The sequence below is a fragment of the Phyllobates terribilis genome, unplaced genomic scaffold (assembly GCF_046119375.1).
Source record: "Phyllobates terribilis strain yellow unplaced genomic scaffold, ASM4611937v1 Scaffold_11__3_contigs__length_659146591, whole genome shotgun sequence".
Taxonomy (NCBI): domain Eukaryota; kingdom Metazoa; phylum Chordata; class Amphibia; order Anura; family Dendrobatidae; genus Phyllobates; species Phyllobates terribilis.
In genome coordinates, this window is record NW_027362771.1 from 123,619,897 (window position 1) to 123,632,515 (window position 12,619).

Genomic DNA, 12,619 nt, shown 5'->3' on the forward strand with positions numbered 1-12,619 from the left:
CCCTATATCTAATAGCAGCAATAAATAATGAAAAAAGTGCAAAGTACCAATATGTGTCAGAACATAAATAAATAAGATACAAGTGCCTAAGTTCATTTAATTTTAACACATTATTTTCAGCTGATCGGGGTATTGCACATGTCAAGGATCAAACATGATTCCTTCTTACATGCTGTAGTTGAGGAGCTTTTGCTACTCGGCCACCACCCTGACGACGCCGTTTTGCCCTGGCTTTTTCAAAAAGGGGCATAACCTTTTGGGGTATTTAAAGGGCTGGGATACATTATGAGTTATGATGAGGTTAAGCCTCTTTTTGAAAAAGCAAGGGCGAAACGGCGTAAGTAGGAATCATGTTTGATCCTTGACAATTTACTTCTGTAATTAAACTCCTCCATGTGCAATACCCAACAGCTGAAAATAATGTGTTAAAATTAAATGAACTTAGGCACTTGTATCTTATTTATTTATGTTCTGACACATATTGGCACTTTTCACTTTTTTCATTATTTATTGCTGCTATTAGATATAGGGAGTATTGATATTTATGATTAAAGCACTAGCACCTTCAAAAAATTTTAACATCTTGCTCATCTACATTTATTAGCATATTTAAATTTCAGTAGTGAATTTCAATTAGGGAGGATTAAAAAACATTTAATATAAAAAATCTAATCTGTCATATGCTTTGCTACTTGATTGCTACATGTTCTGATACCTTTGCTTATTTTATGTATGTTTTATATTTATTTATTAAAAAAATACAATTTTTAACAATTAATTTATGCCTCATTTTAATAGAGACACTATGGGAGCTCTATTATTGTTCTTGTGGTTATTGCTGTAGAGGCTAATCATTTTGGTGACACTGTGTATTAATAAACATTTTAATGTATCAGCTCCTTTGTGTTTTAAAACATATTCCAGAGCGATGGTCAGTTAGTGACCATTAAAAATGAGAGGAGGGGGATGTTAGCCTATTTTTCTTTAGCTTTGTTAATACCACAATAAAACAAGTTTCCTGCAATTTTTCCAAATGTGGCTCATACTAACGCTATACTAATTTATGGATGATCGGTTGACAGCTGATCTTGAATGCTTTTATTAAATGAGTATCTGAGTAGAATGATTCTTTATGTAGGTTTTTGGACTTCACATGAATGGAAATATCACCAGGGAACAGAAGGAGACTGTAGAATTATTTGATGGAATCCTAACAACTTTACCAAAACAGGTAATAAACACATTACTGCAACTGTTTTATGACCCAATCAAATATTCTAACAAAAGACGTTATCATTAATATTGACTTATAGGTTAGAGAATAACCCATGGTGATATCATATTTAGCAAAAAAAGAAAGTCTGATCCTAGGTTCATGTGTTAGACCTAAGGCTAGGATACAGCAACTTTGGCCGCGGACAAAGTTGCTGTGAGATCCTAGCCTTAGGTCTAACACATGTACCTAGTACTCTCAGTCCATGTGCTGTCCCAGTCCACGTCAGACTGCACATGGGCAGCAAATGAACCTACTTTGGTCTAATTCGCCAAAACTATTTTCTTAATGGACACATTGTCGCATCATGCACCATTCCACAGGCAAGTGTGGGGTGGGTTGTGTTAGACTACAGTCATATGAAAAAGTTTGGGCACCCCTATTAATCTTAAGCTTAATGTTTTATAAAAATTGGTGTTTTTGCAACAGCTATTTCAGTTTGATATATGTAATAACTGTTGGATACAGTAATGTTTCTGCCTTGAAATGAGGTTTATTGTACTAACAGAAAATGTGCAATCTGCATTCAAACAAAATTTGACAGGTGCATAAGTATGGGCACCTCACCAGAAAAGTGACATTAATATTTAGTAGATCCTCCTTTTGCAAAAATAACAGCCTCTAGTCGCTTCCTGTAGCTTTTAATGAGTTCCTGGATCCTGGATGAAGGTATTTTTGACCATTCCTCTTTACAAAACAATTCCAGTTCAGTTAAGTTTGATGGTCGCCGAGCATGGACAGCCTCTTCAAATGATCCCACAGATGTTCAATGATATTCAGGTCTGGGGACTGGGATGGCCATTCCAGAACATTGTAATTGTTCCTCTGCATGAATGCCTGAGTAGATTTGGAGCGGTGTTTTGGATCATTGTCTTGCTGAAAGATCCATCCACTGTGTAACTTCAACTTTATCACTGATTCTTGAACACTATTGCCAAGAATCTGCTGATACTGAGTGGAATCCATGCGTCCCTCAACTTTAACAAGATTCCCAGTGCCGGCATTGACCACACAGCCCCAAAGCATGATGGAACCTCCACCAAATTTTACTGTGGGTAGCAAGTGTTTTTCTTGGAATGCTGTGTTTTTTTGCCACCATGCATAACGCCTTTTTGTATGACCAAACAACTCAATCTTGGTTTCATCAGTCCACAGGACCTTCTTCCAAAAAGAAATAGGCTTCTTCAAATGTGCTTTTGCATACCTCAGCCGACTCTGTTTGTGCGTACTTGCAGAAACGGCTTCTTTCGCATCACTCTCCCATACAGCTTCTCCTTGTGCAAAGTGCGTTGTATAGTTGACCAATGCACAGTGACACCATCTGCAGCAAGTTGATGCTGCAGCTCTCTGGAGGTGGTCTGAGGATTGTCCTTGACTGATCTCACCATTCTTCTTCTCTGCCTTTCTGATGTTTTTCTTGTCCTGACACTTCTGGCCTTAACAAGAACTGTCCCTATGTTCTTCCATTTCCTTACTATGTTCCTCACAGTGGAAACTGACAGGTTAAATCTCTGAGACAGCTTTTTGTATCCTTCCCCTGAACAACTATGTTGAATAATCTTTGTTTTCAGATCATTTGACAGTTGTTTTGAGGAGCCCATGATGCCACTCTTCAGAGGAGATTCAAACAGGAGAACAACTTGCAAGTGGCCACTTTAAGTAGCTTTTCTCATGATTGCTATAAAGTTCAAAGCTCAATGAGGTTACAAAACCCAAAAAAGTGCTTTAGTAAGTCAGTAAAAGTAGGCAGGAGTATTTAAAACAAGAAAATGATAAGGGTGCCCATACTTATGCACCGGTCAAATTTTGTTTGAATGCAGATTGCACATTTTCTGTTAGCACAATAAACCTCATTTCAAGGCAGAAACATTACTGTGTCCAACAGTTATTACATATATCAAACTGAAATAGCTGTTGCAAAAACACCAATTTTTATAAAACATTAAGCTTAAGATTAATAGGGGTGCCCAAACTTTTTCATATGACTGTATATAACATACACAGATGCCCTGCCAAAGAAAAAACACCTTGATTATTCATAAGTAGCAGGGCTCACCTTTAGTTTGGCAAGTTCTGAGGCATGCGAAAGTATAGTAAAAGCATAAATACCTCTACTAAAGCTAAGTACATGAGGCCTAAGGCTACCATGTCACTGTGACTTATAAGTCCAACTGTGTGGCGACCTCATAGCTGTAATTCTTGTAATGTAACATTACTTACGTTACGTAACGTCAGTACATGTTGCGTCACTATTATAATTAATAATTATACAAATAATGTTAGTTCTATGGCTTTTTAATAGGAAACATGCTGAATTCAATAGACTGTAAATTTATTGACTTTAGATTAGTTGAAGAAACTGTCAAACGGTTGAAAAGTTTTATTATTTTTTGTGAACTATTTTGCTTTAAACCCACATTGCGCTGGCTGAGTATGTTACAAACTGCTATCTTCATGTAACTTTGTAATGTCATCTGTCTTCTGTCTAGACAAGTGGAGGTGGAAAATCAACTTCAGAAGTTGTCCAGGAACTTACAGTTGACATTCTGTCAAAAATACCAGAGGATTTTAATGTAGAAGAAGTCAAGGTACAAGTTATGTGTTTCTTCGGCGATTTGTTTGAAATATTAGTTTACAGAAACAATATTTCCTGTGTCATTTTTCCAGACTTAGATTTTCTGCCATTAATAAAAATCCATTGCCACATATTACAGAACATTCGTAACATTTGAAAACTTTACCAAAAAGTAGTTATGTTACTATATAAATGATGTTATCATAATTGCAGAATTGCGGAGAACATTTTTATAAATACGCTATGTGGCCAATATGCAAGCATATACATACACAATGTGTCAGAACACTGCGACTAATGAATAGATGACCTCCATTATTTCTACACACATTAAAAAAGGTACTTAGTGTTTTTTGTTCAAAAAGTCCAAAAGCCATTCAACCATATCAAGGTGAATTCAAATGAATGGTCCCTAACTTTAGCGACTCACTTCTCCAAGCCAGGCCTCATCTTAATTGGGGAAATGAAAGCATTATCAGGCACAGCTCGCAGGCAAAACCTTGCTGGAAAAGATGGGCCAGTAAGGGTGCTGAGCCCTAGAGGGGTTCACACCCCCCAATATGTACTACAAAAAGGGGCCAATATACAAACATATACATACACTATGCATCAACATACTGCGACTGCTGAATACATGAACTTAAATATAGCAATAACTATAGATATATTGGAGTTCATGTGTTCATTAATCTCAGTATGCTGAAGAACCTGTATTTAAAAGAAACCTGTCATATAAAAAACACTATTAACCTGTAGATATTTTCTTAATCTGCAGATTAATAACATTATAAAGCACTGAAAGTCTAGCTGCTGGAGGAAATGAATTTCATTCCTAACGGCAGCCTCTGTCTTTCAGTCATAGAGGCACGGCCGGGGTAGCTTCAGTCATCGCTCAGTACATAGTGAGTGGCAGCTGTAACCACGCCCCCGGGATTGACTGACAGCTGTCTCTGCAGTGCATCAGTGCTGAGCCAGCTGTCACTCAGTGCCGTGCCATGGTTACAGCCGCCGCTCGCTATGTATACTCCTGGTAGCTAGGCTCTTAGTGGGGCAGCCACATGGCATTAAAACGCTATTAATTTGCAGGTTAATAGTTTTTTGGGACATGACAGGTTCACTTTAACCTCTTCATGACATATGACGTAAACTTAAATCATATGCTGGCTCCCTGACTTTGGTGCAGGCTCGCATGCCAAGCCCGCATTTTCCTCTGCGCGTGACATGTGATTTCATCAGCAATCATATGCCTCTAACATCTGCGCGTGGAGTGGAGCTCTGCCGACAGCTGTTAACATGTTAAATCCCCCTGTCAATCTCTAACAGCGGCATTTAACAAGCGCTGACAGGGGCGCGCGTTGTTCCACGCTCACCTAAAAATGAAAAAAAAAATAGTTAAAATCACCTACTTTTTGTCCTATTAAAATAAAACAATAAAAAATACACATATTTGGTATAGTTGCGTTCATAAAAGTCTGATCTATCAAAATTTAAAATAAATTAATCTGATTGATAAATGGCCTAACGAAAAATATCAAAACACCAGAATTATGTTTTTTAGCCACCGCAACATTGCAATAAAATACAATTAGAGGAGATCAAAACATTGTATCTACCCCCAAATGGTATCAGTAAAAACATCCGCTAAAAATAAGCCCTCACACAGCCCCAGGTCCTGACGAATGAAAACGAATTTCCAAATTTATTTTCACCACTTAAATAAAAAAATATATACATATTTGGTATCTGCGTACTCGTACTGACCTAGAGTATCATAATTCCAGGTCAGTTTTACCATATAGTGAACATGCTAAATAAAAGGCCCAAAAAACAATTGTGAAATTGCATTTTTTTGCAATTTCAACGCAATTGAATTTTTTTTTTGCAATTTTTATAATATGTAGTAAAATGAATGGTGTCATTCTAAAATACAACTCATTCCTCGAAAAACAAGTCTTCATATGGCTATATTAACGGAAAAATAAAAAATGTATGTCTCTTGGATGAAGGGGAGGAAAAAACGAAAACTAAAAAACGGAAAATGACCATGGCGTGAAGGGGTTAATGGTGTAATCTTGCATAAGCAGACTTCAAGTTTGTTACCTTTCTCTTTCACTGTTATCTTGTCTTCTCATTATTGGGATAAATGTTGAGAAATCATCTCTGCAAAAATTGAAAGTGATTCGAGATGAGTGAACCTGAACTTAAAAGTTTGGGGTTTGTACCGGACAGTTAGTGTCTAGCGCTAAACGCCAAACACAAGCTTCTCCAGGAAGTCCATTCAAAGTTTGGGTCTCCATTTGCTTCAATGGGGTTCGGGTTCTTTTTCAAAATTGGGTACAGTTCTGGGACCCAAACCAAACTTTGGACTAAAGTTTGGGCCGGGTACAAGAACCAGAACTTCCACGGGTCTGCTCATCCTTAAAAGTGAAATAATGTGTAAGATATGAGGCACTCCATCCAGTTGGGTGTGTGAGTAAGATACCACTCTGTGATGAAATCAACTAAAGCCCTCAGCAAAATATGATACTTATTTTAACAGTCAATCCAAATAATACTCATAACCTTACGGTCTACATTCTTAGACCTTTATCAGACTCACAGATTACCGCACTAATGGCATTGACTATTGGTGACAGATGTAGCTTTTTTGTTAACGCTGTTTCATACCTGTTTCCTCTTTCACTCATTACGTCAATGCGTGCAGGTCTAGGACTGTAGACTGAAGCGCCACGTGTATTATTTAGATTGCCAATTAAAAAAGTATTTTATTTAGAATTTAATGAGGATCAGAGTCTTTTATATTAATTGCAATACAGGAAGTGTCAGATTATTATTATATGGTTGAGGGTCCAGAGTAGAACTGCAAGATTTCAGAATGTAATAAAAATAAAACATAACAAATATATTAAACATAAAAACTTGATTTAAACAATAAGTTATATACTGTAAATTATGTAAAGCATCTCAGAGACCACTTGAGTCAAAGGATGCATCTGGAATTCCTTGGACCCCAATGCAAAATGTACAAAGGTCCCCCATCTACCATTTATGATAAGGAGGTTTACTTGTGTGGCGAAGAGGCTTGGCCTGGGTGCCACGGCCAATAATGCATCCCCCATAGATATGCCATTCCAGGATTTTTTATAAATAAAAAGTATTTATCAAAAGTGAAAAATGAAGAGCAATTATAATGTAACCATGAATGTAAACATGTAGCATCCATATAATAATGAAAAGTGGATTGCTATTTACCGTAATTCTTTCCGTGTATGATACAAAGTACAGAAAACCTGTCTACCATTTCATAATACAGTGGAAATCTTTTTCTCCGATAGTCAGGGATTATATATGAGGATTATTCTGCTGGGGGAACAATAGTTTTGGAGCAAAAAGAGAACAAATAACATATAAGATAGAGTTAATTTGGTGTGTTCTAGGATCAGAGGTTAAGGTTACAGTTATTACTACAGTACAAAGCACACAATGAGGCATATCTTGTACCTAAGTACAGATAGGATATATTGATTATTGCACCGTTGTCCTTTATGTGTTTTGTAAAGTAGATGTTTCGGGCACTTATAAAAAGCCTTTCTAAATGACTTGATGTTTTGTGTCCTTCTTCCAGAGAATGTATCCGATTCAGTATACAGAATCTATGAACACTGTGCTGGTTCACGAGTTATTGAGATTTAACCGCTTGACCTCTACCATCCGAATGAGCTTGCAGGATTTAAACAAAGCCATTGCCGGTCTGTCTGTGATGTCCAATGAACTTGATGATTTGTGCAATAGCGTGATTGTTGGTAAAGTAAGTCATTTGTGTGCTATAGTAAGTGTGCTTTAAAATATGCTCACGCACAGGGATTAATATGCAAGTGCTGTCACAGTGTATTAAGATTCTCATTACTCATTTTTCAGTCTCCACATTGCAAAGAATCTTTTTCACACTTCAGCTTCCTCATTGCATATTCCCCTGACACAAGTCATAGCTACTTGGTAATTATGTTTTAAACACATATTGTTACCTCTTTCTGTATCAAAGGGCCTGCAGTTTCTTATCTTCACTAATACATGTATGAAAAATATACAGTGGGATCTATTAATCTAAAAGAAATGGGACTCCGCTCACAATTCAGACAGAAAAAAGGAATATTCTACTTATACATTAAATATGTGTTTTAAAGAAAAGCTACTGGGAAATGTACCCAAGTTTTTATCAATCTGCTTTGGGGTGGGGGGGGGGATACTGACTGTTTTTAAGTATTGAATAAAATGAGAAAGAAATTGTAAAAAAAAAAGCATTTATGTAACTTAATGTTAATCCTGGAAATATTCCTGATTGCTAATGGAGGTTTTGCTGGGTTAAGTGGAATTTTAGCTTCTAAATAACTTTGTTGCATATCATACTGCAGCTGTCAAGAAAGGTGTGGGAAAGACTAAGTGCAACACGAAGGGAAGAGGGTGAGGAAGCCCAAACACTAGGGAAAGGGGGAGTGGAGACCCCTAGGCAGATCTAATAACACCCTGCCTACCCTACCATCCCTACATTGGTTCCACACCAATCGCTGAGCAGGAGCCTAAACCCTGTATATCCCTAGACCTTGGCCCTAGATAGGGAGGGGGAGGGATGAGCACTGGTCAGGCCCCACTACAAACTAAATTCAACAAGGTAGACAAACAAAGGGGATTGAGTTAGCTTGAGCAGACACCAGAGGAGTAACGCCAACTGTCCTCCAAGGGCACCAGAGAAGAAGCCAGCCAAAAGCTAGTGCTCTAAGCATGCACAAAAGAACATAGAAGTATCACCTGCGATTGCCTGGACCAAACTGAGAGTTTTTAACTCCCATGCATGGGTGTGTCAATCAGCAGCAGGAGGGAGGTCGCTGCTGGGTCTTAAAGGAAGAAGTATTAAGAAGGTGTCTGCAATACCAAGAGAAATGACCTTCTACAGCCAGATCCAGGGTGACTGTCTATTACACCTGACTCACCCGTGACAGCAGCAGACAAGCTGTCAATAGATTCCACAATACAGACTGCTGTAAGGGGCAGCATGGAGATATAATAAGCCAGCTTAGTGTCACTATACCCGATGGTTCAGGCGACCAGCATCGCCCCCACAAGTGATATCATTGGTATCTGCGGGGTATAGATGATATTTAATTTCAGGGAGAGGGCAGAGCCTGTGACAATGACCGCAGCCTCTACCCCCTGATGATACTTCGTTTGAGTATCCCAACATGCACTGGGATACTTAAATCAATTGTCATCAGACAGGAAATAGGGAAAAAAATACAAAAACAGTTAGATAGTGTAGTTAGGGACTGGTAGGGAATTTTCAAAGCAAGTATATTAGAAAATAGCTTAGAATTATGGGACTAAATAGATAAGAGAGTCAGGAGAAAAATGCTTTGCCTTCGGACCACCCATTAACCCACCCACCTCCACCCCACAATTGTAGATGAGAAAATACCAAGATGGGCTACACTCCTCAGGAACTGATACAGAAATGGAAGGGTGCGTCTGACGCGCCCCCTGGGCCTGTGTTGTGCAGGGGAACCCGGAACCGGACCTGTTGTAGAATGCTGGGGGTTGTAGTCTCCGTGTGGCGGTGACCCGGTCCGTGCCCAGGGTGGTCAAACAAGTGGCAGTCTTGATGTATAGCAAATGTCCGACTACGCCACCCGTGGATTGCGGTCAGTGGGGACCGCCGCCGCGCTGCAGACCGCTGAGGCTGATGTTGTTTGCGCAGCCGAGTATGGGATAACTCCCCATGGGAGAAGTATTGCCTCAGGGCAGCTAATGTGAGAGATGATGGGAGTGATGGTGTGAGCGTCCCAGTGCTAATGGTGCTGGTGCGGCGAGGAACCACAGAGACGTGCGGTTGCAGTTTTCAATGCTTTACTCACAGTTGTTGTTCATGTCAATGCTGCAGGCGATGACTGCCCGAGCCGTGCTGCGTCCACCAGGCAAGGGACTCGGTCAACTCCCAGGTAATTCCAGAGTGTGGTTCAGAGCTCCCTTCTCTACCTTTCTCTGGCCGTCCCCACCAGTGACCCACCTTTGTCCAGCTTCCTCGGGCCTTCTGTTGGTGAAACCTCTCCCGGTTTCCCTGACCCTATCCAGTATGCCTTTCTGGTGGATGTAGTGAGGGGTCGCACCAAGATGTGGTAACAACCTCCGGTCTGTGGCTGAGGAATCTGTTGCCTCCACCAATTTGGGTTCCGGTACCATGCTCTGCCAACCCTTCACCCTGTATCTCCTCTGGGCATATGGGGTTCCTTCGGTCCTCGTGTCTCTGGGCCTTTCTCTGTGTTCCTTGCTTCCTTTCTCCTCTGTTCCAGTTCCTTTCTTACTTTCCTTTCCGCTCCTTCTCCTCTCTCTTTCTGCTGTTTCTGGCCTCCACTCCAGGCCTGCCTCTGGAGCTGGGCCCAGACTGAGCCACAGCTCCCTGTCAGCCCTCTCTGGCTGAACTCCTGTCTTCTTCTCCTCCTCTCTGAACTGAACTCTGTCCTAAGATGGTGCCCACCTTTTATACCTCCTTCTAACACCCGAGCCCAGGTGACTAGCAACCAATGGGCTCCTACCTATGCCCAGAAACCCACCCCTATCTGCTCCTACACCACTGGGTATTCCTCCCCCCGCCCCACTCCAGCCAGGGACAGATGCTGTCGTGCCTGCACTTCTGTCTAGTGGGAGCACCGTTGAGCTGTCCCTCGGAAATGGGGTGTGTGTGGTGCATGCAGCTTACTGAGTCCTGGTCCACACTCCATCCTTACCCGGGAGTGGAATATCACACCTCTGGTTTGAGGTGCAATACCCCTGTAGCAGCCGAGTCCTCGGGGTGCTACATTCCCCCCTGGTAAATCACAGCACGTCCTCGGGCTGGAATAGAATAAAACAATTTTAAAACATACAAATTTTTAGAATGCATTCGTATATAAGACAATAACTATAAACCCATCCCTTTATGGGAGGCACTTTTCTCTTTTAACGTTGCTGGTACTCTTTTTCTTTTCTTTAACAATCTTCTGTCACTAGCTATGGTCAAAACTACCGGAACTCTTTTAGCATATAAAACATCACATGAAACATTTGCATTATTATTCTAGCAGCATATAAAACTTTTCAATATAAAACTTTTTTCAAGTAGAACATTCTTGAGCTCTGGCCGCTGTGTAACTTGCGACCAGGAAAAGGTGCAACAGTCCATTTAATCTGCCTTGAGGTAGACGTTGCGGTTTTTGTATAAAACCAGTAGGGGGCGCTTTAGGAAGCGCAACTATTTACAGGGATGGCCGCTCTCAGTCCTCGGCCAGTGGGGATAGGGGAATGGATGTTCACAGTCCTCAGCCTGGTTAGGGATTGAGGGGGTTAACTTGCACACGGGTAACAGTCCTTTAACTATTCCACACTAGTCCCAACGGGGACCACACTTCAATCAGCAGCAGTTCTCATAACAGTTCTTGTACCCTGACGGGTAACTATTTACAGTTCCACTTTACCGTTTACTGGTAACGGTGTCCTCCTGATGCTCCTTGCTCTTCCGGGTAATCTTCTGATCCGTCCGGACCATCAGTGTACTCAGTGTCTGGGCGGTACTGCAGTTCCTCCTCCGTGAGCCGGTGAACGTGGAGGGCGTACAGTCCCTTTGTGCTCTTGTGCCGGGTGTAGGTGACCAAGTCACCGGGGTACAGGTCACGGCGGTGATGTCCCTCCCTGATGCGCCTCTGCCGCCGCTCTCTTTCATAGGTGGCCAGCTGCTGACAGCAGCAATCCAGGCGCTGGGCTGCTTCTGCCCGTGTCTCCTGGGTGAACCCCAAGAGACTCTCGCCGTTGGGGTCCCATGCAAACTGGGCATCCTCCAGCGGGGGTGGAGCGATGTTGGCGGGCTCCGGGGCCGGGATCAGAGGCTCGCTCAGGGGTTGTTCTCCCCGGAGACGGGGGTTGTCAAACTCTGGTGGCCACTCAAAGGGCAGCCCGTCCGGGCTGGTATGTTGGGCGTACAGGTCCGCACCCAGGGGCGGCACCGCGGGCTTCGGACATGTGGCAGCGCCCGGGGGCACTCGGCCTTGCGACCAGGCCGGTGGTCGCTTGTTGGTCGCGCCCGGGGGTGGCACCGCCAAGGTAGGGGGTGCTGGTGAGGCAGCGGCGCCCGGGTGTGCTGGGCCTTGCGTCCTGGCCTGTGACGTGTCCCGCGTTACGGCGCCCGGGTTCAGAGGGCACAGCGCGGGCGGGGCGTGATGACGGTTCTCGCTGCCTGAGGCCTAGCTGGCGGCGGTGGAGGCGTGGTGTCAGGTACGGTCCCCGGGGCTTTGGGTCCCGCAACAGAGGGTGAGGGCAGGCTGGTGTTCCCAGGGCATGGGGTGGTGGCGTCCCCATTACCTGCCTCGGTCTCCATGGCCTCCTCCGCGGCGGCGTCTGCAGCTGCCGGTCCCGGCGGGGTCCTCCGCTGGCTGCCTTCGTGCTGCCGGGTCATCTCCTCCTTCCACCCAGCAAACACATCCCGCTGCGCCCGGACCATTCTTCTGTTTAGGTCTTCCAGTGTTGCGCGCGCACTGTCTGGGTCTCTAGGTAGCTGGGCCAGCAACTCAGTCAGGCTGCAGGGTGGCTCAGCTTGCAGCAGGCTGCGGGCCAGGGTGCTGGTGGAGTTCTCTGCTCCTTCCATCTCCGGGTGCAGCAGGTCCAGACTCATCAAGGCCGCACCCAGCCCCTCAGTTTTCTTTCCTATCCGCCCCCATGGGGGTTGGTCTTGGGGGCATCTGCTGACAATC

General features: G+C 43.0%; 1 protein-coding gene across 1 annotated transcript in view; it reads left to right on the forward strand.

The window, feature by feature from the left end:
* LOC141165727 (dynein axonemal heavy chain 3-like) overlaps positions 1–12,619 on the forward strand; it is a 2,796,342-nt gene that overhangs the window by 2,755,094 nt on the left and 28,629 nt on the right. Inside the window, exons 73-75 of the mRNA XM_073651577.1 lie at positions 1,139–1,231; positions 3,763–3,861; positions 7,474–7,656. Of these exons, the coding sequence (XP_073507678.1) occupies positions 1,139–1,231; positions 3,763–3,861; positions 7,474–7,656 (375 nt within the window). The remainder of the gene's footprint in view (positions 1–1,138; positions 1,232–3,762; positions 3,862–7,473; positions 7,657–12,619) is intronic.